The sequence below is a fragment of the Thalassophryne amazonica genome, chromosome 11 (assembly GCF_902500255.1).
Source record: "Thalassophryne amazonica chromosome 11, fThaAma1.1, whole genome shotgun sequence".
NCBI classification, from domain to species: domain Eukaryota; kingdom Metazoa; phylum Chordata; class Actinopteri; order Batrachoidiformes; family Batrachoididae; genus Thalassophryne; species Thalassophryne amazonica.
The window spans coordinates 73,319,895-73,345,197 of NC_047113.1; the positions used below are offsets into that span (position 1 = coordinate 73,319,895).

General features: G+C 40.5%; 1 protein-coding gene across 2 annotated transcripts in view; it reads right to left on the reverse strand.

The window, feature by feature from the left end:
• Nucleotides 1–240: 240 nt before the first annotated feature.
• Nucleotides 241–25,303, reverse strand: part of npm1b (nucleophosmin 1b) — a 37,807-nt gene continuing 12,744 nt past the window's right edge. The window contains exons 8-12 of one of the 2 annotated variants that reach the window (XR_004563774.1): nt 22,866–22,964; nt 8,909–9,004; nt 8,743–8,817; nt 3,412–5,218; nt 241–2,898 (exon numbers count right to left, since the gene is read on the reverse strand). Coding sequence is in view for 1 of the 2 variants with exons in the window: in XM_034182159.1 (XP_034038050.1) it covers nt 5,165–5,218; nt 8,743–8,817; nt 8,909–9,004; nt 22,866–22,964 (324 nt within the window). In the remaining variant the exon portion in view is untranslated. Of the gene's footprint in view, nt 5,219–8,742; nt 8,818–8,908; nt 9,005–22,865; nt 22,965–25,303 lie in introns of both variants that reach the window. The other variant, XM_034182159.1, reaches the window with a different exon arrangement.

Genomic DNA, 25,303 nt, shown 5'->3' on the forward strand with positions numbered 1-25,303 from the left:
AAAAATCTGCAGCAGAATCTGGGATAAATAAATTATTTTGATGACACCAACAAATTTTACACAAATGTCCCATTTATAAGCTATTTAATGAGAAGGTTTAATCTGCTATCGATGAGTGTGAAATCTTTCTTCGAATAGTTGAATAAATGGTTTACCTGGGCTTACTTAATCTTACAACCTTTTCTGAGAAGAATTCAAGAACTGAATAAAGCATCTACACAGTAATCAGTCAGGAAAGTGTCAGTTAAAGCATTTGCTTTATTCTGCAACTGTAAAAAGGATGAACATGTATTTTCTCAACAATTCATGAATAAAGAACATAAATGCAATTTCATTCAGTTTATTCTGAATGAATCTGGCCATCATGTACTGATACCAAGGGAGATTTGATTACAATTTCATTTATTTTAGTTTCTTAAATAACAGAACATGCAGTAAAATGTGTTTATGTTCAAATTTGATATACAGTTCACTGTGGCTTTTTAAACAGGCTTAGAAGTCAGTTTTGAAACAATATTATGGCTACAAATAGCATATCAGTGGACCAATGGGACAAATTATCAATTTTTTTAATGCAGTGAAAATACTTTCAAAATTAAAAAGGAAAAAAGGAGGCCAGCATCAGCATATAAAAAAATCATCTGCAACTCAATATAAATGTCAAGGTACTGCAACCCATTTTATCCAAGAAGAAACACAAACCTATATTATGCTCATTCTTCTGTTTTACCAACACAGATTTTCACCAAAAACAGATTAATATCAATAAAGGACACAATATGCATTTGAAGATATCAGCACAACTTAATCTCTTTTACATGTTCTGAGGCTTCCTTCAAAATTAAAATTAAAACACAGACTAAAAACCACTCATTCAAAGCAGAGTAAAGTCGTATGTCAAAACACGATAAACAGCGGGAAAACAGAAGAAATCAAAAAATTATTTAAAGGGGGTTTATCGAACATAAAACATTTCAGTACTGAACAGCAACAAAAACACATTTAAAACAGATGACAATAGCGCCAAACTGAACAAGATGTTTGGTGAAGACAAATTATGCATTCACTTAAAATAAAATTGTGCAGTTGCTGTCATTGTACATACACGCAAGTGGACATTTATCACAGAACATTCAGATCTTGTACGGATATTAGATTCCAAAGAAAATCATTGGTGAAAAAGAAAATATAAGGCTGGGTTAGCTCAACAGTGTTACTGTGACATAACCACCAACCAAACATTGCAAGGACTAAAATGTAACACTAGATGGTCAGGATACGTTCTAGAACAGAGTTAGCTTGTGTGGCACAGTAACAGCTAGCTACCCTTTACAAACGGAGTTAAACTAACTAACACAGAGTTAAAGATGGTGGATACATGCCAAATACAAGATGTTGATGAACAAACTGATACAATGTCAACGGCTGTGTTGCCATCAGAGTGTTGAAATAGAGTGTAAAATAATTATGGCGCTTTTAAAGGTGAAGATACGCTGAAGACCCTCCAGTATTTGACTGCAGTATAACAGGGTAAATGTAAAATCCTAAATTTGTAGTTTGTTTTGAGAACATCATCCAGCAATGACGCCAACTCAAATGTCTGTCTGGAGCTAGCTAATCTTTACGTCCTTGTTTTGAATCAGGTAATGGAGGGAACTTCAAGAGTTTTAAAACAAATTCCAGATGTTTTAATTTAAAGATAGAGCATTCATACCCCAAACAAACGGAGAGAAAAACGGACATTTCTGCACCATAATGTCACTTTTCTGCGTTCAAACAACCCTTTTATGAACAAAACTATAGCTGTAAAGAAAACACAACTGACAGTTGGTATTATAAAATGTACAATTTTCATGTTTGCCAAACATATTATTTTTAAGACAGGGGAGGATGGCTTGTCTTTTACTAAAATATTTTACAAATGTGTTAATAGAAACAAAACTCAAAATTATACATAAAAAAGTAATATCACTGATTCTACATAAAGTACTACATAAACTACTTACCCAAACACATTAATCATATATTTTGAAAGTGTATTTTTAAGGTTGAAAGTGAGACTAATCCAGTTAAAATGAGTGTGATGTCACTACATTTGGGTTGAAATTTTGTCAAAACTGTCCTCTGGTATCAGTGGTCTCAAAACTTTAACGGCACAACAGTCATGAACCTGTTTGTTTGCTTACTGCTTAACTTTTCACGTTATGGGATTGAACAGGAGACATTCAACGGCACATTCTGCAATTTCTCATTTTGCTTTAGGAATGCATTTTCAGACCCAAAGTTCTCACCTGCTGTTCCAACCTGATCTGTGCCACCTTTAAGTGAAGAGACTTAAGACGCGCAGATGCAGCCGAACCAACCTGCACCATCTACAGGCAAAAAAATAAATGAGTCCCACAAATTCCCTGCTTTTCCATTGGCTCTGTATCACTGTTTTTTTCTATTCCTAACCCTGTGACCTTGTCAGGTGTAGGACAAAACCCTAAGTTCTCCTCTCACAACAACCAACGTGAACCTACAATCCAGGACTGTAGTTTAAGTTATGTCATTGTGACCACTGAAGTTGCCCAGAAAACGATGTGACCTGTGCACTGATCATAGGTTCTGGTCACAGTTGCTGATGCTGAAGTTACATGCTGAAAGAAAAGCAGTGTTACAGGTGGCGTCACCTACAGGCACTGAGTGTTAATCTAAATTTTAGATTTTACATCTCAATCCTGCAACTCATCGAAACTGGAAAACTTGCGTCCTGAATGATCATACAAGGGCAGACATCATAATGTTGTCTGTGTCGTTAGAGGTCGTTAAAAATAAACCGCCTTGTTCATAGACGTTGATGAATCTTCAACAAATCAAATGGAACATCCAATCACAAGATGAGCCACGGCTGAATGACTGTGTCACCAACTGAACAGCCCTCCTAAAAATTAGTCACCCTGCCTTCACTGTGCATCATTTCAAAGAGTCAGCAGCGTCATTTCTGAGCGTCAGCCGCGGTTCACCAATTATCGCTTTGTTTCTGCTTCAAACTGCACTCCAGTCATCATCTACCTCAGCGACAGATATCTGAAGCTTTTGTACAACAATCATTTCCACATAAATTCAACATTATTTCATAATAAAAGATGGAGGACTGATCACAGCACCACAGCTAATGTGCTGCTGCTGTGCCACATCATTTCAGAATGTCAGCCACGGTTAAGCAACTATCTCCTTGTTTCTGCTTCAAACTGACTTTAGAATGATTTAAGAGGTTTTACTTTGCCATCTGATGGTTAATAATCACATTATTCCCTTTGACTGCTTTGGGCGAAGAGACTCAGATGAGCTGCTGTGGTCCGAAACGACACATTTGCAGTGAAGGCAGGGCGGACCAATTTTTAGGGGGGACCATTCAGTTGGCGACACTGGGATCTAAAGTCTACTGAAGGCCTGGTTCAGTTTTGTTCATTCTAAAAAGCTGTGCTGGTGCAGGAGATAAACGTAAAATTAATTTTGTAAAATGTTTTGACAGCAGTTCAGAAACACACAACTGTAAAGCTGCTCTCACACCTGGTGGAGTTCGGAGTGGAATTTTCCCAACAACACCTCGGCACACTGCTCAGCAAAGAGCAGCACAAGTCAGGGAACTTTTTTGGAGCTTGGAAGAACTCCTGACAACATTGTGCTCGACTCCGGGCAGCCCGGTGCAGGTTTGATGCAAGTTGGCGTCCAGATTTCACACAAAGCACAGAAACAGTTTTATTGAGATATCAAAATTTGAGGACGGCGTGCACACCAAGTTTTCCAAGTGTTAACTTCGAGCCATCCTGAGCCAAGCTTCAGTGGGCCTGAGGTGGGTCCACAAAGCTCTGGGAAAAAAGGACTTTTCCTAACTTTTGCCAAGTGGTGTGCCTGCTGGACGTGACTGATGATTTGCCAATCTGTATCTCGGCCCATGGTGGCACAAAATGGCTCAAAATGCAGCCAGGTGTGAGAGCTGCTTATGACCCTTCAGCCTAGGTCACAGAGGTCACAGTAAAGCTAATGTCCCAAATGTCCATGTACAGTCAGAAGGTGATACTGTAATAATGCAGCATGGGTGCATCATGTTCACAATGGGGTCGTATCACGGATGCAGGTGATAACAAAGCCCCTCTGGGTTGATGGGTAAAAAACTGAAGTTGTAGTTCTTAAAGCCTGGAGGTGGTACAAGTGTTTCAACTGTAACTGCTGTTACTTAATGTGGGAGACATTCTGTGTTGACAGGTGCATTTAAAAAAATCAGAATATCAGGAATAACTTAATTTTTTTTCTTTCTGTCAGTAATAGAAAGTAAAAATAATGCACATAGTATTTTTTTAATTTTATTTTAACTGTAACAATTATGGCCTACAGGACATAAAAAAATGTATCTCAAAATCTTCGAATAAACTCAATTTAGCGTGCATGCTACATACGCACTCATCACCTGCGGTCAAAATTAACTTCAAATCTTTTCAGAAGCTCATGCGTGTGCACACACATGCCCTCCTGCAGATGCCATTAAAAAGAAAAAATATTCGTTTTGGAATTCCCCTCCAGATCAATATGTTCTCTTCATCAAAATGAGCTGTAATTTTACAAGATGTTAATAAAACAAACCCACATTATAATGCTTGGATTTCTGTAAAAACTACGTTTTGCTAGTTTAGTGAAATTTGGGTGACCTTCCAGCTTTAAGACCGAGTGTGACCATTTTCTCTGTAATATGGAGCTGCATCAAGGGAGGCATCTGGCACTAATCAACATGCGGATCCAAATCAAATCCACTTTGGAGACCCTGAGTGAAAAGGGAGGAGCGAAAAGAACGTTTACTTTTTAGACCGTAATTACCAATCTAGAAACAAAAACAAAAACCTGATCTTTAGGTGCTACGGTTGCTATTACTTTACTTTCCTGTAGGTGGCAGAAGCTGGCACAAGCTGAAGGGGACAGCTCCCCCATGTGGAGTTCATCACCTGTTACACACGGAGGAGTGATGAACATGAGGCGCTTCTTCACATCCAAAAACAAAAGGGAATGAATGTAAAACCTGAATCTCTGCGCTGCTGGCGTTACGTAATTTCAGCAGTCGGTTGCAATCGCCTTTAAACTTCTCACTGAATGCAAAACATACAAATGGTTTGAAATGACGAGTGTGTTACTTCTTCTCCCTCTTCAGTGTTTGAACAAAACTCCAGAGTTCCTTCACCACCTGAGGAAGTGCGGAGAGACACAGAGAGAGAGAAGATGACAAAAAGACTGATTAAGGACATCCAAATGAGACAGGATTCACGATTACTGTAAAATGATTTTGTGCTGCTCGCTGGTGGGAACGCAGACTTCACATGGGTGTTTTGGAATGACGAGGGTTAGAGTGGGGGCAGCAGCACATACCAGAGTGTATGACTAGGTACTCCAGGTCTGACAGATCTCAGGCTTGCCTGATGAAACCAAAGTACTTCCACAGATGTTTCTACACACTGGGATCAACAAGTTCTCCCAAATGTAGCTCCACCCACCTCCCAGCGCTGGCTCTGCTATAAAAATTTTCACCTGCTCTGTTGATTTATTTTGCACTCAACTGTAAAAAAAAAAAACATTTTGATGACCACATGAAAAATGTTGATTTGACCCTATAATGAGAAGTGCGGCTAACGAACTGATTCCTCGATGAACACGAGCGCTTTGAGAAATCGATGTTATCCACACAAGATGTCTGATAGTTTCTTCGTACTGTCTGGTCCTGCACCTCCTCCCAACTCAGCTCTTTTCCCTTAAAGTATTTTTTTCCACTTTAACCACCCGCCTACACTTAGCCTCCCCATGAATCAATTCCCCTCTACTTCCATTCTCATCACTCTTACCTCTTCTCATCACAGTCCAAACCACCTCCGCTTACTTTACTGTACTTTATGAAGTATTTCTCCTGATTCTCTCATGTCGTATTCTGTCCAGCTTTGTAACACCTAACGCACTGTCCTGCACTCCCTTCAATGCCAGTGTCTCAAGCACCCAAACCTCTGCTGGTAGTTTTGGACCTATAACACCAGATTTCCACAAAGTACATTTGCATTGCGTCGCGTAACCATCATGTTTTTGTTCCCTCCTACAGACATGAGTGCATTTGGGGAATCAGAGAGAGAGAGTTACAAGTGACATTGAATGCATAAGCATAAGGGAATGAACTTAGAGTTACAGGCCTGTCACACCTTGACGATTTAGCCAGCTTAAGCTGATAGCCCCGTTTCCACCGAGCAGTCCGGGTAGGTACGGCACAGTATGGCAGAGGTGGGACGAAGTCACTGTCAAGTCAAGTCTCAAGTGAGCTTGCAAACAACTGGTGGTCATGATGACTTGAGACTTGACTTGGGACTTGCTGATTCAGGACTTGAGAGCGACTTGATGGTGACTTCGTCCCACCTCTGAGGTATGGTACGGGTCAGAACGGTTAAGTTTGGCTAGGCTTGTGTTTCCACTGCCTCTCTGGTAGGCGGAGCATGTAGACGTTGACATGCACGTCGTCAAGAGCGCGTATGCTTTTGCGCGGCCTCGCCCCTCCACACAGACGCCCAACAGAGTAATTTATCTTATTTTAAAAATTATTGGTAGCTAGTTGCAAAATTCTGTTTTGTTTGCATGTAAATATACCTTCTTTGTCATATTATGTAAAAGATAGCGAGAAATAAACACTTCTAAAACTGAAAATGCTCTTTTTGTAACCTGCTAACACCTCTGGAAGGATTTACAAAACATTTAGCGGCTGTTAGCCTGATGACATCACAGGCTGGTACCATGTCAGCATAGTATCTTTGTTTCTGCAAGTTTGTATTTTTAGCAGCACTGACTTGATTACAACACCTGTTTCTTGTTTGTCACATTCTGAAATTTCTGGGACTGCATTTGCCCAGATCTGAAACCAAAAATAGTTGCCTCTAGGGACTAGTGTCTACACGTAAGTATCAATGGACCATATGCTAATTTACTAAATTCTGAAAGTTAGAAAAGGAAATCAGAAAAGCTATCTGGGACCTCAGAAAGCCCATCTGCATTTTTGCTTGATCTCCAAAATCAGTCTATGTAAACAAAATTATGTTCAGTATGAGTGTTGTCATTAGTGCCACTTCTAAAATTAAATTCATGATAAGTAATTTATCCTAAACTTATGATCTGTTGTTTTTTTCAAACTTATGCAAAAACAAATCTTGAGAAAAAAAAATACAGTATGCAATAGTTAATAATTATTAAGAGCCTATTCTTTCATATTTATGAATACATTTGACCACACTGCAGTTGTTTTTTTAATGAAAACTCAACCTATCATTCTTTTTGAGTTCTACACGTGGTGATACCTTATTTACACCAGGATGTTAATAAAATCAATGCTGACTATTCTCGGAATAAAGTACTTATATCCACAGTTTCAAATTGTATAAGTCAAATGGTGTCCACTTTATGGTCTTCTCAAAACATTAAAATTACTGTTCTGGATGCTCAGAATGCATCTGAGCTTATCTAGAAACAGTTGCAAACAAGAGTGCGACCTTCTTCAGAAACACAAACACCCTGATACACTCGTCCAGTTGTTCCTTCAATCCTGGACCCTCACAATGACTCACACTTGATAACCTGATAACGTGTCACACCGTGTGAGGCAAACTGTGTAGGTCACTGATGAATACTGGCCATTGTTCAAGCTCAACTGCATATTTTAAAATTATATTTGGTGTTTTATTGTGACCAATCTGAGGCACATCTGTGCAATAATCATGCCGTTTAATCTGCATCTTTTGATCGGCCAAACCTGTAGACAGAATACGTATTTGATTTACTAATTCAACTCAACTGAAACAAAACAAATCAAAAAGGTTGTGCTCCTATTTTCACTGAGTGCATTTCTGACCTCCAGCCCTTCGTCTAGATTAACCTATGACATTTCAAAGCAAAGAAATCAACCTGGTAAATATACACGTGTACATAGAAAAAGTTAGCGCCTATTTGAAGAATGGATGGAAACTTTCTCATGACGGGGAATAAAATTACACATTTAAGCTCATCTGATACAACATACATAATTGTAAAAGTGTTCAGTAGAATAATGAATGATATCACTTCGTGGGGTGCAGAACATTTTTGTGCCTAACTAATTCATGACCTGAAAAACAGCAGAAGCAGTTTTCCAGCAGCACTTTAAACGATTTAATTTTTCTTGAGTTGTTCTAAGGCCTTGAATGTGAAAGAGACTGGTACCATCAACATACCGCCAGTTGCTTCATTAGACCCACAAAAGATGTACAGCAATAAATCACGGGGAAAGAGTTTGTCTTGGCAGGGGTACTCCCATTCCATATCAGAGGAGACCTCCAAAATGAATATAACTCAAACAGAACACACCGTGCCGGACGGCCATCTCAGCACTCCGGAACAGTTTAAGGTATAAGATTAGTCTGAGGGATAATAATGCATTATTGCATATTTGTAACTGTGGAGAGCTCTTTAAGAAAAAAAATGGAGGTTGACATAAATGTGTCTACATCTACTAACTGCAAAGTATCTGGAAGATTTCTAGACACCAGTAGCCCAAGGCTAAGTGGTTATGAAATTAAATATACTGACAAAAAAGGGCAAAAAGAAAAAGGCATAACAATAAAAGGAACCGCACGTGATGAAATAAAAAAAATCCTACAAAATAAAAGTAAGGTGCATCGTTCATGCAGAAAATGACTGATGACCACTTACGTTTTTATCTGTGATTTTAAAAGAGCTGCGCACGAAATTCTCAAACTTCTGCTCCGTCTTCGGAAGTGGCTTCCCCTGATGAAAAAGTGCATTAAATCATCAGCTTAAACAAGTGTCAGACACTCAATTAAGAGAGGCAATTTGCAACCGAGGATGACAGTTTTACCTCCTTGGCTGCTGATGACAACTTGTTCTTAATATCAGCCACAGAAAGAGCCTTAGACGGCCCGGCCTGGGGTTTGTCTTTTCCTGGCACAGGTGTCTGGAAAAAAAAAGTATATATATATATATTTTAGTGAGATAATTGACACTGACCAAAGTTGCAGAATAAACAGTCATTTTATATAATCTACCAATATGCACCTTGCTGATTACTGGACTATATGTATTTGCTCAACTATTTCTGTGACACCAAAATGCTAAAATCTAATTTATTAGTCATGAATTGTTTTGGCAGCCAGCAGGACAGTCTGGGTTACGGCCCTATCATGACCCTTGTTAGTCTGTGCCTGTGTTTACAGGCTTGGCGCAGACGCCAGCTGGAAAAGGATGAAAGCAGAAAAATGGACAACAAATTGTACCATAATTACACCACCTTTTTTTTTTTTTTACAATTACATCAGGTACATGTTATCTTTTTTTATTTATTTTTTTTACTATTTCTCAGCAGGACAGGGCAAGCCCCAACTTTTCAATGACTAATGGCTTGTTTTCCCTTTGATGGCAAATCTGAACCACTGAATCAATAGGGAGAAAAAAAAGAAAGCTTTTGTCACAGAGCAGCTAAACAGTTGTGTCATGTGACATCACTGATGTGACTTTGAAGAGTCGGTGGTGTGTGTGAAGGTGACATTAGCAGGACCGCAGAGGTGTAACGAGGCAGACAGCTGTGGCCTCGGAGCTCCTTAATTAGGAAGCGTCTGAATGTGACACAGAAACACGTACACACTATGTACCACGACTTCCATGTTACACAAGACACGAAGCTTGTCCCTACACGCACAGCCAGTGTGGAATTCGGTGAAATTGCAGGGTTTCATTGATAGCCAGAGACGCATTTAAAGAAGACAGGAGCAACTTTTGGAGGAATGTTTTACCCAAAGAATAGGGGGGAATCCAAAAATAAACAGCAAAGCCTCAGCAGTGACTGTGGAGCTGATTCCAGTTTTGTTTGGCTTCAGGACACTGTGTGCCTCCCATACCTCTACAGGGCAGCAGCTCAACAGTTAACAATACCAGTAATTTCGGAGTTGAACAATCCCACATTTGTAAGTCCTATACAATCCCCGAGACCCACTGCTGCTTGTGCTCATCTCCGGATTCCACAGCATGAAGTGGAGGAGAGTCTATGACTCCCCTTGGATGGGACGCCAGAATGAGAACAACGCAGACTGTCTTGTCCAAGAACACAGCATGAGTGGGATTTGAACCTATTCTACAATGCATCAGAACTATCATGAACATAAATGACTAATATTGTCTAAACTTTAGTAGCTTCTAGTTTATAATCAAATTCATCTCCAGTGCCAGGATTCTGATTCACCAATCAATCCTGAAGCACCGAGTGCTTGCTTGCATGGACCGGTTGTCAGGGCGAGTTGTGGAAACCAGCAGCATAGGTGCCAAGGTTTAACAACTTTGCAGATGATGGTGTGATCTTTGTGGAATCAGTGGATAACCTGACTACCACATGAGATAAACTGAGTGAGGATTTGGCATGTGTGAGTTTGCAATTCTCCTGGATCAAGACTAAGATCTTCCTGCACCCGGCAATCAAAGTGTGTTTGCATATGGGTAAAGTGTTGAACTTCTAGGGGCATTTGGGTATCTTGGCAGTAACATTCATGTCTCATGGACACATGAGACCACTGGACAGAGGTGTTTGATGATGCTGATACTTTCACAGAAGAATAAAGGTCCAAGTTTTCAGGGTCCTGGTGCTTCCTTTGTGGTTGTGATGACTGGACCTTGTTGTTACTATGTGTCCATAGGATCCCTAGGTCTGGTTGAAATTACTTTTATTTCAAACAAGTGGTTACTTATGGAGATTAAAGCCTGGTTCACATGCAAGATTTTAAAATTGTCTGTAGGTTTCCAATACCTGAGAGACCACACACATGGAGATAAAAAAAAATCATAGATCTAACAGTTTTGGTGGAACAGTGTGTGGTGTGCAGCCACATGGTAAAGACAACACACCAAACATGAACAGATTTCACACACGAACATTCCCAGGTCAGACGGAAAATCTTGTATAATCTCGAGAGATTAAACAGGACTTCAGAGAAAGCAAACATGGTGGACGAGGAAGACGCAACAGAGCTAGTTTGTGGACTATTTCTAATGGAGAAAAAAAATGATACAAAAAGACAAAGAAAAGGCGTTGGTTAAAGGAGTGGAGACAGCGTGACCACCGGACTGGCCATAACAGCCCTTCTGATTATTGGATTCCACTCCGTGCACCCATCACCTCGCTTTCTGATTGGCTACACATCACATTCAGCAGGCTGCATGCTCATTTGTGCTTGGGGGACATCGCACACACTGCAATATCAAGCCAAGACAATTCAACAGGTTTAATATCCCCGATTTGTGGTCTAAGGGGTCCTGGCATCCTTCTGAGCAGAGTAGAGTGCTCTTAACACACCACACACGGCAGGAATATTTGATACGATTATTTTAGCATCATCACAATAATCGGGGTGTCCTTAAGATTGTTGAAAGGTGAAGATCGAGTTTGATATCAGCCTAACTATTTTGCCGTGTGAACCAGGCATAAGATGAGGAGAATCCTTTGCATGGTGAGAGAACATCAGCTGTGACATTTTAGCCATGTGGTGTGATTCTCTGGGCATGATCCAGCATGCAGGTGCCTCAGTCCTGAGGACTGTACCAGCAGGAAGAGGCCAAGAGGACACCCACATTCCACCTGACTCCACCTAGACAGATGGTTATTTCAGTCAGACAACTCATGTTTGTGAATCTTTATTGCAGCACCAACAGCACATAGTTAGAGTTTGGCATCGAGGGTCTGCCCTCATTGCTCCCTGCAGATTATTATTTACAATATTGAGGAATGACTATTAGATATACAAATTATTCCCCCAGTTGGAGCCCACAGGTGGATGCCGGGGTGGAGGCAGGGCTGTCGGGAGGCAACGGTGTTGATGCAGCAGTGTGACATTCACAGGCAGAGGGAAGAGCTGGGAACCTGAGTTTTAAAAAGCCCTCCCAATGAAGAGCAAGCTCCAGTTGTCTGGAAGAATTAGCTCACGGGTTGGTCCAATTTTTACATGGGGCCATCAAATATGACCATCAGGTATGGCAAAGGCTTTTCGTCTGGCAGTCTGTCTGTGCTAAGCATAAGTCCAGTCCTATTACTACCAGGGATCATTCTTGGGACACAGACCTTGGACAAGTTCAAACATGGCTAACCTTGACCTATTTTAAAAGGTATTCTAAGCGGTCAAAAAGTCACATTCTGGTCCTATTTTCATGGTATCTCACAGATGTTAGCGCGGTGATGTCACTTCCTGGTGTTGCTAGCTGCTAACTTTGCTTCATTTTGGCTAAATATAACACCTCTCACATATTATGTAAAAGCTAACGAGAAATAAACATTTCTAAAACTGAAAACTGTTTCTGGAACCTAATAAACACCTCTGAAGTGACTTAGAAGTCATTTCGTTGACATTAGTGTGCACGCTATCTTCCGCTAACTTAAAGCTAATTTCCGCTTGTCAAAAGCTCATGTATACATACACACACTCCCTCCTGCAGGCACCGTTAACACATAAATATTGTTCATAATTGATTGATAGATAGAGGGGACTAATTGAACATGTACTTTGTACGTAAGACAACAGGATCTTAATAATTAAACAACTGCAAATTATGAAGACGACAATACTCATACGGCCAGAATATTTTAGCATTGCGTTATATTTTGAAAGGTGGAAATGGACCGGTTGCCTGCCTGCCTGGCTGGTTGTCATCCAGGAGGCATTTTCATAGTGTGGTAGATGTGGTGAAACGTGGCACCAGTACATGCTCCCAGGCTCTGCTTGAAGAATGAATTCCAATTGGTGGGATTTTATTGTCCGCTGAACTGTGCAATTTATTGTAGTGAATTGAAAATATGCTTAATGTAAGTGAATTTCGGAAATAATGCAAATATCGCAAAAAAAGGTTTTACACTCGCATTAAGTGGTTTTTCACGTGGTTCAAAACACCTCATTTCAGAAATTTGCAATGGAAACACTGAGCTTTACAAAGACATTTTAACACTTTTTTCCCTTTTATTTAAAACTCTGAGCCGCTCTGTGTGTCCTCGCTAAAAACAGCTGATCCACGACTCGTTAACAACGAACACTTTTTTCCACTCAAATGCGACGAAACTCTGTGAGGACAGCACAATGTAAAAACATTGATAAAACTTTCCTTCTTGTTAATCTGGTTGTGTTTTCTGCATAAATATACGTTATCCATTCTTTGTGCTCAAATGCTAAAACAGGGGCAAATCCAGATGGAAAGGGGGTGTGGAGTGAAGCAGGGACACAGCTCTCCTCACCACCCCTAGATTAAAGGTCCACTTTTGAAGCCTTTTTTACTACTACTAATACTACTTATAATAATAATTTCAACAACTAAAATGTTTAGAGAGAATTTAACGGTTAGAAAAATGTTAGAATTTAATAGTTACATTTATAAACAATGTAGGTTAGAAATTGCAAGTTTTACTGTTACAGTGCTGTCAACATTTAAATATGAGGTCAAGAAAGATATCTATTATTTTTTATGAAACAAGTATTTATGTTCACTGAAGTCAAGAAAGGGTGACTATAAAGTGAGTGTTGGCCAAAAAACAGGTGTTCATGTTGAGGTGGCAGAGGGTTGTTGGCAGCTGCTGAAAGTAACTAATAAAGTAACTAGTAATCTAAATTAGCTACTTTTAAAATTGAGTAAACAGTAAAGTAACTAAGTTACTTTTTCAAGGAATAATCAGTAATTGGATTACTTTTTCAAAGTAACTGTGGCAACACTGGCCGCTATTATAGATTAAATGATATTCTAGAATACGCAACACCATACGTGCCAAAAGAGGAAGAAACAAAGAGCTTTTTAAACCTTATACGACATTCACTACGGCAATGTTACATTAGAAAAAGTAACAAAATGGCCATAATTAATGAGACTTATCCATCTTTCGGCATGACAATAGGAATTCATTGCAACCTCGCTGGAATGACAGATTTTGCGAGAGCACAAAACCCAACAGTCACATTCCATCACTTGATGGAAACACTGCCATTTCGCTGTAGCATTTGGGCGACATTCTAAAAATATTGCTTCATCTTCCACAAATCTGTAATGGAATCCAGATAGTGTCGTCGTCTTCTTATGCTGAAACCAGTCCAATACACTGGGATGATCTGGGTATTTTATGATGGATGGGCGCTTGCTTCCTCACACTTGATACTCTTCTGAAGCTGGTTTTGTTTGGGCCAATCACCTCACTGGGTTGAATTAACAGACGGCGAGCACTGTGCGCAGCAGACGGATGCTTTTGGAGTCTATTTCAGATGTATTAATCAGATCTGTTGCCGCCGCATCAGAATTGCATTTAAATGTCAGTGTTTTGTTCTTGCTGTATGAAAGCTTCTATCGCTGTGTTTGGATGAAAGGAGACGACGTGAGGTGGCTGTTGGCAATCAGAGCACTGCCAGACTATTTTAAACTAACCTACTCTGACAGTGGCGGTAACACTAGATGGGAACTAACTATTACAATGCCTATGAGTACGTGTAGCCACCATGTGGCCCCTCCCCCACCTACAGTACAGTTCGATTTCTCAAACTATTTCAGGAACATTTGGCTTTGAAAAATGGAAGTCAGTATTTCAAAGACAGCAAGACTTTAAAAATGTTAACTGGATTCTTCACTAAAGTCTGACTTACTTTAGTCATTTTCCCCCAGAGACCTGCCTTTTATAGCACAGATCAAAGGGAACAAAATGAAGAAAACATTGACGAACACATTCCCTCGTGGTGGTGGTGGGGGGGGGGGGGGGGGGTACGCTGCTGGCTCCTGGCCAGACAAATGCACTAACTATTTATTATTTACAGGCCGCTCTCTACTTCCAAAGGACAGCTGTGGACCTGAAACAGCTGATAAACACAGAAAGCCGGCGAGCCTTTTCATCTGGGCCAGACGCTGATTACAGATGCCATGGGACACAGAGCTTAATCACAAGCACGCCATCATCTGATGCAATCTCTCGTCTCCAGTCTAGTGCAAACACATGGTTGTGACACCTCTGCTCATCATGTCTGTCCAGGTGAGTGTCATCCTGCTGGATTGGATCCTTTTGGGGCCCCGTGGCTGACACAAAAAAAATGCATAGACTGTAAAAAAAATAAATAAAAAAAATAAAAAAAATGGAGTGGGTCTGGCTGTCGCCATTTTGGCAGGGCTTGACTATGCTGAACTGGGTATTCCCCAGGATTTTTAATGATTTTAAATGCATTCTTAAATATTGAAGAAATGTGGTGCCATCCTCGCATGAAAAGGCAGCTTATTTTTCAAAATATAAGTAAACACTTCTTTAAATATGGTTCATCTATTCCATTTAGTGCAGCACTGTAGCAGTAAAACTAGGACACTAAGATTAATATTGATTACATGATGGTTTATCAATCAATCAATCAATTTTTTTTATATAGCGCCAAATCACAACAAACAGTTGCCCCAAGGCGCTTTATATTGTAAGGCAAGGCCATACAATAATTATGTAAAACCCCAACGGTCAAAACGACCCCCTGTGAGCAAGCACTTGGCTACAGTGGGAAGGAAAAACTCCCTTTTAACAGGAAGTAACCTCCAGCAGAACCAGGCTCAGGGAGGGGCAGTCTTCTGCTGGGACTGGTTGGGGCTGAGGGAGAGAACCAGGAAAAAGACATGCTGTGGAGGGGAGCAGAGATCGATCACTAATGATTAAATGCAGAGTGGTGCATACAGAGCAAAAGGAGAAAGAAACAGTGCATCATGGGAACCCCCCAGCAGTCTACGTCTATAGCAGCATAACTAAGGGATGGTTTAGGGTCACCTGATCCAGCCCTAACTATAAGCTTTAGCAAAATGGAAAGTTTTAAGCCTAATCTTAAAAGTAGAGAGGGTGTCTGTCTCCCTGATCTGAATTGGGAGCTGGTTCCACAGGAGAGGAGCCTGAAAGCTGAAGGCTCTGCCTCCCATTCTACTCTTACAAACCCTAGGAACTACAAGTAAGCCTGCAGTCTGAGAGCGAAGCGCTCTATTGGGGTGATATGGTACTACGAGGTCCCTAAGATAAGATGGGACCTGATTATTCAAAACCTTATAAGTAAGAAGAAGAATTTTAAATTCTATTCTAGAATTAACAGGAAGCCAATGAAGAGAGGCCAATATGGGTGAGATATGCTCTCTCCTTCTAGTCCCCGTCAGTACTCTAGCTGCAGCATTTTGAATTAACTGAAGGCTTTTTAGGGAACTTTTAGGACAACCTGATAATAATGAATTACAATAGTCCAGCCTAGAGGAAATAAATGCATGAATTAGTTTTTCAGCATCACTCTGAGACAAGACCTTTCTGATTTTAGAGATATTGCGTAAATGCAAAAAAGCAGTCCTACATATTTGTTTAATATGCGCTTTGAATGACATATCCTGATCAAAAATGACTCCAAGATTTCTCACAGTATTACTAGAGGTCAGGGTAATGCCATCCAGAGTAAGGATCTGGTTAGACACCATGTTTCTAAGATTTGTGGGGCCAAGTACAATAACTTCAGTTTTATCTGAGTTTAAAAGCAGGAAATTAGAGGTCATCCATGTCTTTATGTCTGTAAGACAATCCTGCAGTTTAGCTAATTGGTGTGTGTCCTCTGGCTTCATGGATAGATAAAGCTGGGTATCATCTGCGTAACAATGAAAATTTAAGCAATACCGTCTAATAATACTGCCTAAGGGAAGGTTTAGTTGTTAAAAATATACATCATTATAATTATTACATGAAAAAAAATTTAAAATGTCTTCAAGAGCTGACCTTTACTCTAAGGTGTTTGGGGTGTTTGTCTCCTCACACCTCTGACTACACACCTGTACTCTCTTTGTCACTAGGAGCAAGAGATGAGGAGAAAAAGCTCAAAATCACTACATGACTGGCCCGTAAGAAGCACATATCATGTTAAGCATCAGAGACGGACCCGGTGCATATTTGAAGAAAGGAGAGTTTGAAAATGAATATTGCTGTGCCAGCACACTGAACTTATGAAACAAAGTGAGACGGATGCACACTGTTGATGATCTGTGTGAATAAAACAGACTCCAGTTGGTTGCTGTGCTGAGTATTGGATACGCTACTGAACCCCGTCGTTGCAGAAAATTACCTGTCAACTTCTAGTTTAGTCCATCAAAAAATAAATCATAAAAGAGGTGCACAGGTTTATGCATACTGCAGGAGCAAAACAATTAGAGGGTGGGCAGATGACGGTCTAGTGGTTAAAGCGTTGGGCTTGAGACCAGAGGATCCTCCATTCAAATCCCAGCCTGACTGGAAAATCATTAAGGGCTGTGAAAAGCAGGGTGTTTTTCAGTCCACAACAGGGTGTGTCCTGTTGTGGACTGGTATGGAGAACAACCTTCTTCAATAACTCCACTTGAAGAGAAGATTGCTAGTAGCTCAACTATGGTCCATGGTAATGATCACTACTTCCGCTTCTCCTGCATTCCTCCTATGATACTGGTGGTTAAGTTCATCTGAAACTACACATCAATAGACGGCTAACAGCCTGTTGGACTGCAACCATCCACAAGTAGCTCTCTCACAAACTGACCATGCCCCTAACTGTGCATAACTTTATGGCTTGATAACATTTAATGGATTGTCATAAACAGAAAAACTAGCTATAAAATGGCAAACTTTTTTTTTTTAAGCAGAGACATGGGGATCCATGGGGATTTACTTGCTTTTGGACCCAGCCTCAAGTGGCCATTCCAGGAACGGCAAATTTTGGCACTTCCGCATTGGATTCATTTTTCAGCACTGGAGGTTCCTGCTTGTAATAAATGTCAAATCATTCCCAACTGCAACACAATCTTGACATCTATGAGTCAAACGTTTGGACAATTTCTTGTAGCTGTAATTGTACACGCAAAGTTCCAGGCAAACATTGTTTTAGTCACGGGAAAATAAAAAGGCACCTGTTGTAACACATGTCGCACATCAGTGGCTGAAACAATGACTAACTCTGACAATAAGTGCTTAGGTTTACGACTCTGCTGTTGCCTTGAAGGTATAAACTTCTCCAAATGCATCAATCAAGGGACATCAGCTGCACGATAAAGTTACGACCGCTGAGCTCTGCGCGGTCAGACGCCTCCTTACATCAGTGAAGGTTTGCACCCGCATGTCACGAGTCGGTCTCTGAGGTCCTCTGGCTGTTAGTGGATCCTCAATCCAGGCTTAAAGCCAAAGGACACTCTTGTTTTTGAGGTTCACTTTCTCACTGGACTGAAGCTCAGGGGACACTGGACAACTTTAAAAAGGCTACTCTTGATTTTGTTCCATGTTTTTGTCTTTCTTCAACTATTGCATTAACATGTAATTGCTGTTCTTGAAAGATGCCATATATATATATATAAAAAAAAATTGCTTGCTTACTTCAGACCAGCACAAGTCCAGTTAGCGAATTCCTGTGTTGAGCCTGTTACGCAAGAAGGCACAGCTACATGTTGGCAAGGGAGAGGTGAGAGCTGCGTTACTGGCAACACATCTGACACGCCAGTAACGCAGCCTAATGACCAGTCACCTGCATTTAGGGGAGAAAAAAACAGACGTCCACACCCGCTTCCTCGTTTCTCAGGGGGATCTGGAAGCGCGAGCTGTGCCAGACATCAAAGGATGGTAATGAGAGCAATTGGGGGAAGGTGTGTCCAGGATGTGAGGGGTGTGAAGAGGTTTGAGAGAGGGAACAGTCGGGTTAAATGGGAGCAGGGACGGGGGCCGGTCGAAGCTCTGCAAGCCCGAATGTTAAACTGGCAGGATGGATTTGGCGGGTCAGGGGCCCATCAGCTAATCCCCTTGAGCCGTTTTAGGAGTCGCTGTGTTATGTCTGGACAGCAACCACCACAGATTCAGCTGTAGAGTTGACAACACTGACCGTGGGGCAAAATCAAAATCGCCCAAGAGTGTTTCGCAATTCCCCAACTTAGTGATTTTATTTACTTTTTTATTTGTTGCATTGCCTCCAACATACTGGTTTATTTTTACACTTTACTTCATCTTAATTCTCAAATTCTCTGATGTCATACATCTGCTAAGACATTTAAATGTTTTTGTGCAATTTTTTTAACATTTCAAAAAGGTGTAACTGTTTACAGGCATTTACTTTTACAAAGGTCTATCAATACTAATGAAGCATCATTTTAAAACTAATTTTTAATGTACAAACCAGACCTTTAGGTCCAACTCAATAATTCTGAATGACATACTTTTTATGCATTGCCATTTTCAAGTTTTTGAGTCCTGCAGTCTTGCACGTTTAGTTCCAAAAGTATATTGCTATTTGCAAAGTTCATTTTTAGCATTTGTGTTGTTTTTGCAATGTTACATGCAAATACAATAATAAGTAGCGTTGTAGTTATAAATGGTTTATTTTTCCAAGTAAAATATGTCAAACATTCAACAATTCCATCCTGTCACATATGCGAATCTACTACATTTATCCATTTTATATCATTGTAACTTGAAAGTTTGTTGGTTTGGGCTTCTGGCTTGACAGAACATTGGACTGTGATTCACACGCCAGAGCAGAATGTCATGGTAAAGCACCATTAAAGTGGATGCCAGCTGCCACAGAACAAGCAGCTCTGAATGAAGAGAATGTGTTGGGGTTTACAGATTAACAAACCATGCGCTCAAACTGAAGGACCATGCTCATGAATAAAGAAAGAGAATAACATTCACACTACTTGCAACACCACTTGTTTTCATTTTGTGGGGTAGCTAGAGGATGTCTAGGCTAAGGTAAAGCTGATTATAATCTACAACACTTATTTATTTCATATCACTGTAAATTAAACACTTGTTGGTTTGGGGATTTTGGCTTGAAAACTGAGATTCACAATCCAGAGCAAAAGGTGGCAGTAATGCACCATTAAGGTGGATGCCAGAAGCTGCACAACAAGAAGCAGCAACTCTGAATGAAGAGAATGTGCTGGGTATTAGCAAATGAGTGAAATTGATAAACCATGCTCTCAAACTGAAAGACCACACTCTTAAAGACAGGAAATAACCTGTATACTACTCAGAATGCCACTTGTTTATACATGCCACTTTGTGGTGCTGCTGGAGGACAGCTATGCTAAGGTAAGGCCAAGTATAATGTTTTCAAGGTCTTTTCAAGTAATACATTTTCAAGGTATTGTTAGGCATTATAGTGAGGTCAACACGAATGTTAGATTCACTCTGGTGTTTGTGTTTGGTGGTGACAAGAAGTGGTTTACTGAAGTTCTCTGTGCCTCACATTAATTAGCCTGGTAACTTCTGCTCACTAACGATGTTTGCAAATATAAATAATGCACTGATTGAATTCATTCTGTTTGTTGCACAAAACAGAAGCAACATGTTTCAAAAACAAACACAACACAGACAGGTGTGACATATTGTGTTTTCCTCTTCATGATGCATTTCTGGACAGATGAGACTAATATTCAGGTGTGACATACAGTCTGAGAAATCTCGTAAGTTATTGACAATGTTGGGGCTGAAAGAATTAATCAACTTTCCAATGTACAGAAAATCAATCAACTATTGTGACAAATTACAAAATGGGAATGCTAAGCTCAGGTTACAGTTTCTGAAATGCTGTTTTCCTTATACGCAATGCTAAACTTAAATTTTAGTTTCAAGTGCCTAAGGTTCTTATGAATTGTGACATTTTTAAGTGATTTTCTGACATGTTACTGGCTAAAGGAGCCACGATTATTTCACAAAATGACAGAAAAATTACTGCACACTAAAGCCCTAAATATAACTTTAAAATTTTGCTAAATATTCATGTACCAACATAAAATATACAGGACTGTAATGTGCTTGTATTTATTTATATCAAGTCAAAATACCATGCTTTGTAAAATACACTTGCACAAAAGCTTGTTGTGTTGTGTCTGATGACACTGTGTGTGGTAGAACAAGACTGAAGGCATCAAAGGAGACTGTAATTCAAGACAGCGGGGTCAGGCCAAAGGGCCACAGGTTTAAACCTGGCCCCGGGAAAACTGTTTAGAGGTCAGGTGTGTTTGCTTAAAGAAAGGCAGAGTTCAAGCTTTGGGTTTGGAAGGTGGCTGTCCAAGACATCCCATCAGACAAATTAATTATCATGCTGGGTTAACTGAAATGTGCTCTTACCACATTCCTTCAATGTGGAATGTCGGAAGCTATTTTATTTGTTCTTGTTTTCACATTAACCCCGTTACTTCTGAGAGACGCTGTGAATGTGTCTTTGAATGACTCTCTGAGAACCTGAAGTGACATGAATTTTCTTTTAATTCTTTGTGGCGAGTCATTAGATTGTGAAGAGTTGATGATAGAATTTCTTAAACACGTCTCAGCCACAGAGATAATTTATGTTTTCACGGCACAAGGAAACAGTTACACAGCTGATAACACTGGGAGTAAAAGCTATCATAATTGATATGTACTCCTGTTAGCAGGTTCAGTTACAAGATAACAAAACTTTGACATTGGCAAATAAGACAACACATGCATAATTTTGTCTTTGTTCTGAAAACTGCTTTTTGATTATCACTGCTCTTTTGTAAGGCAGCATGGTGGATTAGTGGTTAGCACTGATGCCTCACAGCGAGAAGGTCATGGGCTCCGCCTGTGGCCTATCTGTGTGAAGTTTGCATGTTCTCCTCGTGTTTGCGTGGGTTTCATCCGGGTGCTACGGTTTCCTTCCACATCCAAAGACATGTGGGTTAGGTGGATTGGAATCTTTACATTGTCCATAGCTGTGCAAGTGGGTGTGAATGTGTTTGTTTGTCTGTTTGTGGCCCTGCGACAGACTGGCATCCTGTCATGGGTGTACCCCGCCTCGTGCTCTATGACTGCTGGGATAGGTTCCAGTCCTCCGCGACCCTTGATTGGACTAAGCGGCTGATGATGAGTGTGTGTGTGCTCTTTTGTACAACTTTAGGCACAAAACGCCAACTCTAGCAGAGGCTTCCTTTAAACCTCCTGAATATGTCAAAGACATAAGGTCCCATCCTCTGTCTGATATAAAACAGCACACGGCGCAACGCAAGTATAACTTCTAGCGTACAACCATGTTGGAGCATTTCTATCATGTAATAGTAGAACACAACTGCATCATGGAACACCAAAAACTACTCTAAAAGGTGAGCACAGAGTTGTTCTGGTTCGTGTATGATGTAATACTCATGTGCGCCCTACAAAAGCAGGTTCACTAGACAGGTGCACTCTGCTTGCAAATGTAACTGAAAACAATATGCACAATAAAAGCAAACAAATGGAAAAGTGCAAAACGTCACTGCTTCACCTCAGGGAGTCTTGGTGGCTGCTGTTCACAAGCAGAATGTGATGCATTGGCGCAGACCTGTTAACTCGCCTGAAAACGTCTCATTTAAGTTCACTATCTAAATAGCAATCCAGATCTCAAAGGGAAACATGTCCAACAAGTCCAAGACTAATTAAAGGATTACAGCCAACTCCTTGGTTCGTGCACTTGCACTATGCGCTGTAGACTTTACACCACAGATCCTCAAGAGAAGGCCCTAAATGTTAAATCTCCCACATGCAGCACAACTTTATGTTCAATTAGAGAGACATCTGCACACCAAAAGCACATGTAAAAGCTGTAGCAGGTACCTAATTAGACATCAACTAAGCAGGTTTGAAGTCTGTCCCCACGACACTTGTAAGCAGACATCATCCACGTGTTTTAGCTGATGTTACTCCCTAATCTAAAATGCAGTTGTTTGCACATATGCACAGGATTTATACCCTGCCCAGAGATTAAAAAAAAAAAAAAAATCAGGTCAAACAAGTGATGTTCGTTCTTTACCTTCATCTGTAGTTTAACTGCTGAACCTGATGGCTTTTGTGCAGGACCATTTTGCTTCTCCGGACTCTTGTTGTGCTTCTTAGCTGAAGGCTCTGGCGTCTGAGAAAGCAGAGAAACAATTCTAACTCCACAGCAGGTGTTTTTCACTCAAGTGATACAAAACTCAGGAAAATAATTCAGAGGCACCTGAATTCTATCAATCTATCAGGATGAACACTGCCTCAAATCACAGAAATTACACTCCTACAGTGTACGTATGTCCTTAGTTGTTTCTTTCTGTATAAGGCTCAGATTGCTATTGTAGCTTTATTATGTCTGTTACTGAAATAATGTGGACACTGTGGACACCCTCATGTCAAACCGCTAATTACCAGGCTTCCATTATCGCTGACAAATTGTAACTGTCGTTTAATGCCGTAGGAGCCACATTAGTACAAGTTGTGGTTAATTTCGCATAGGGAACCTGTCCACCTCTCCTCTATGGGGTCTGATTATTAAGGAACATGTGATGTATTGAGGATAAGGATGCTCGTATGCAGACAAAACCACAATTGTCCTGAAAATCATCCTTTTTTTTTTTAATGTGGTTTTCCATCTCTGGCCTTTTGTTCAGGTATCCACTGCTGTGCGTTACCTGTGTAATTACCTCGTAATAGTTGAGTCAAGCATCTGCATTTCCTGAACACCAGCTTTTCACCTGCAATCATTGGTATTCACTTTGGAGTGGGCCAGGAGAGTAACTGCCTGTGTTGACATAACTGCTACAAGGCAATTACACATGTAATTTACTCGCGCAGCGGTGGGCTAACGCAACGTGATGCCTTCGTGAAAAACCACTCCATTCATGCTGTAGCTTCACAAATAAGATATTAACACAGTAATTGTCTTTGTTTCAAGCAATTTATTTTTGGTCAAAAATTGTTGATTTGGCATGTGCTTTATGCTGAATCCCCACCCTGACTCGACTTTAGATGCACATGGAGAATGAGGCACAGTCTTGAACCAATGTAGCAGACCAAACGATCTGCCCCTAAAAATCGGTCCGCCTTTTGCATCTGCGCATGTCATTTTGGATCACAGCAGCACGTCTGAGACACTCTCTTCACCCAAAGCAATCAAATGGATTAATGGTAAATGGACTGCATTTGTATAGTGCTTTTCCATCTGCATCAGATGCTCAAAGCGCTTTACAATAATGCCTCACATTCACCCCGATGTCAGGGTGCTGCCATACAAGGCGCTCACTACACACCGGGAGCAATAGGGGGATTAAAAGCCTTGTGCAAGGGCCCTGAGTGATTTTCCAGTCAGGTGGGAATTTGAACCCATGGTCTTCTGGACTCAAGCCCATCACCTCCCCAATTAATTGGATTATGAACCATCAGATGATAAAGGTAAAACCTCTTCAATCATTCTAAAGTCAGTTTTAAGCAGAAACGGCTGTTTTAAGCAGAAACGAGGTGAAATTCCGTGACGCTTTGAAATGTCCGACGTGCAGTTAATGCATCAGCTAGCAGCCCGTTTAGCTGGTGCGCTCTTATCACTTCTGCCGCCTATTATGATGAAATAATGCTGAATTTATGTGGAACTGATTGTTGTACAAAAGCTTCAGATATCTGTCGCTGAGATAGATGATGACTGGTGTGCAGTCTGAAGCAGAAACGAGGCATTTATCCGTGAAACGCATCATCGGGGGACTGTTCGGTCTGCGATACCCGGACCCTTTGTTTTCGAAGCAAACATTAACTGCATGCACAAAACATCTTCATACAACACACTGTGGAGATACAACTACCGTATTTTCCGGTAAAATAAAATAAATAAGCATGACTTCTAGTCCAAAGAACACAGCATAGATTGTACACTCTCACTTTTTATTTTTTTACCTAGTGTGGGAGGTCCTTATATTCTGAAAAAACATTCTTCAATAACAGGGGTGCCAACAATGCACAAAAATATGACTGATTTCAGTAAAGTAAAAACAAGAAAAAGATATTTAGCCTGTGTTATTTAGGCTCATCTGTCACTGAATAGTCTTCACAAATTGCTACAAAATGTTTCATCTTGAATTCTTATGAAAAACATTTCAAAAATAAATGTGACTCACGCCAGAAAATATGATAAATACTTCACTTTAATGTTTCACTGCTTCCCTGCGAGCTTTGGTAGCCAGTCTGCTCACGCCGCTATAAGTTTGCACACAGATCCATCGACTCACCAGAAAACCTCTCACTTGAGTGCAACGCAGCTTTTAAAGAGGATAACAGATGACAGTCTGATTGTCCCACAAATGTTATTCATTTCCAATTACTGGTGGATAAATGTTCAGCCCCACACAGGTTATGAATAAGCTGGTCTGAATGCTGGCATTCCCTTTTCACAATAAAGCCTTTTTACTGTGTTCTGAGAGCAGATTTTGCTGGTGTAAAGAGCTTTTA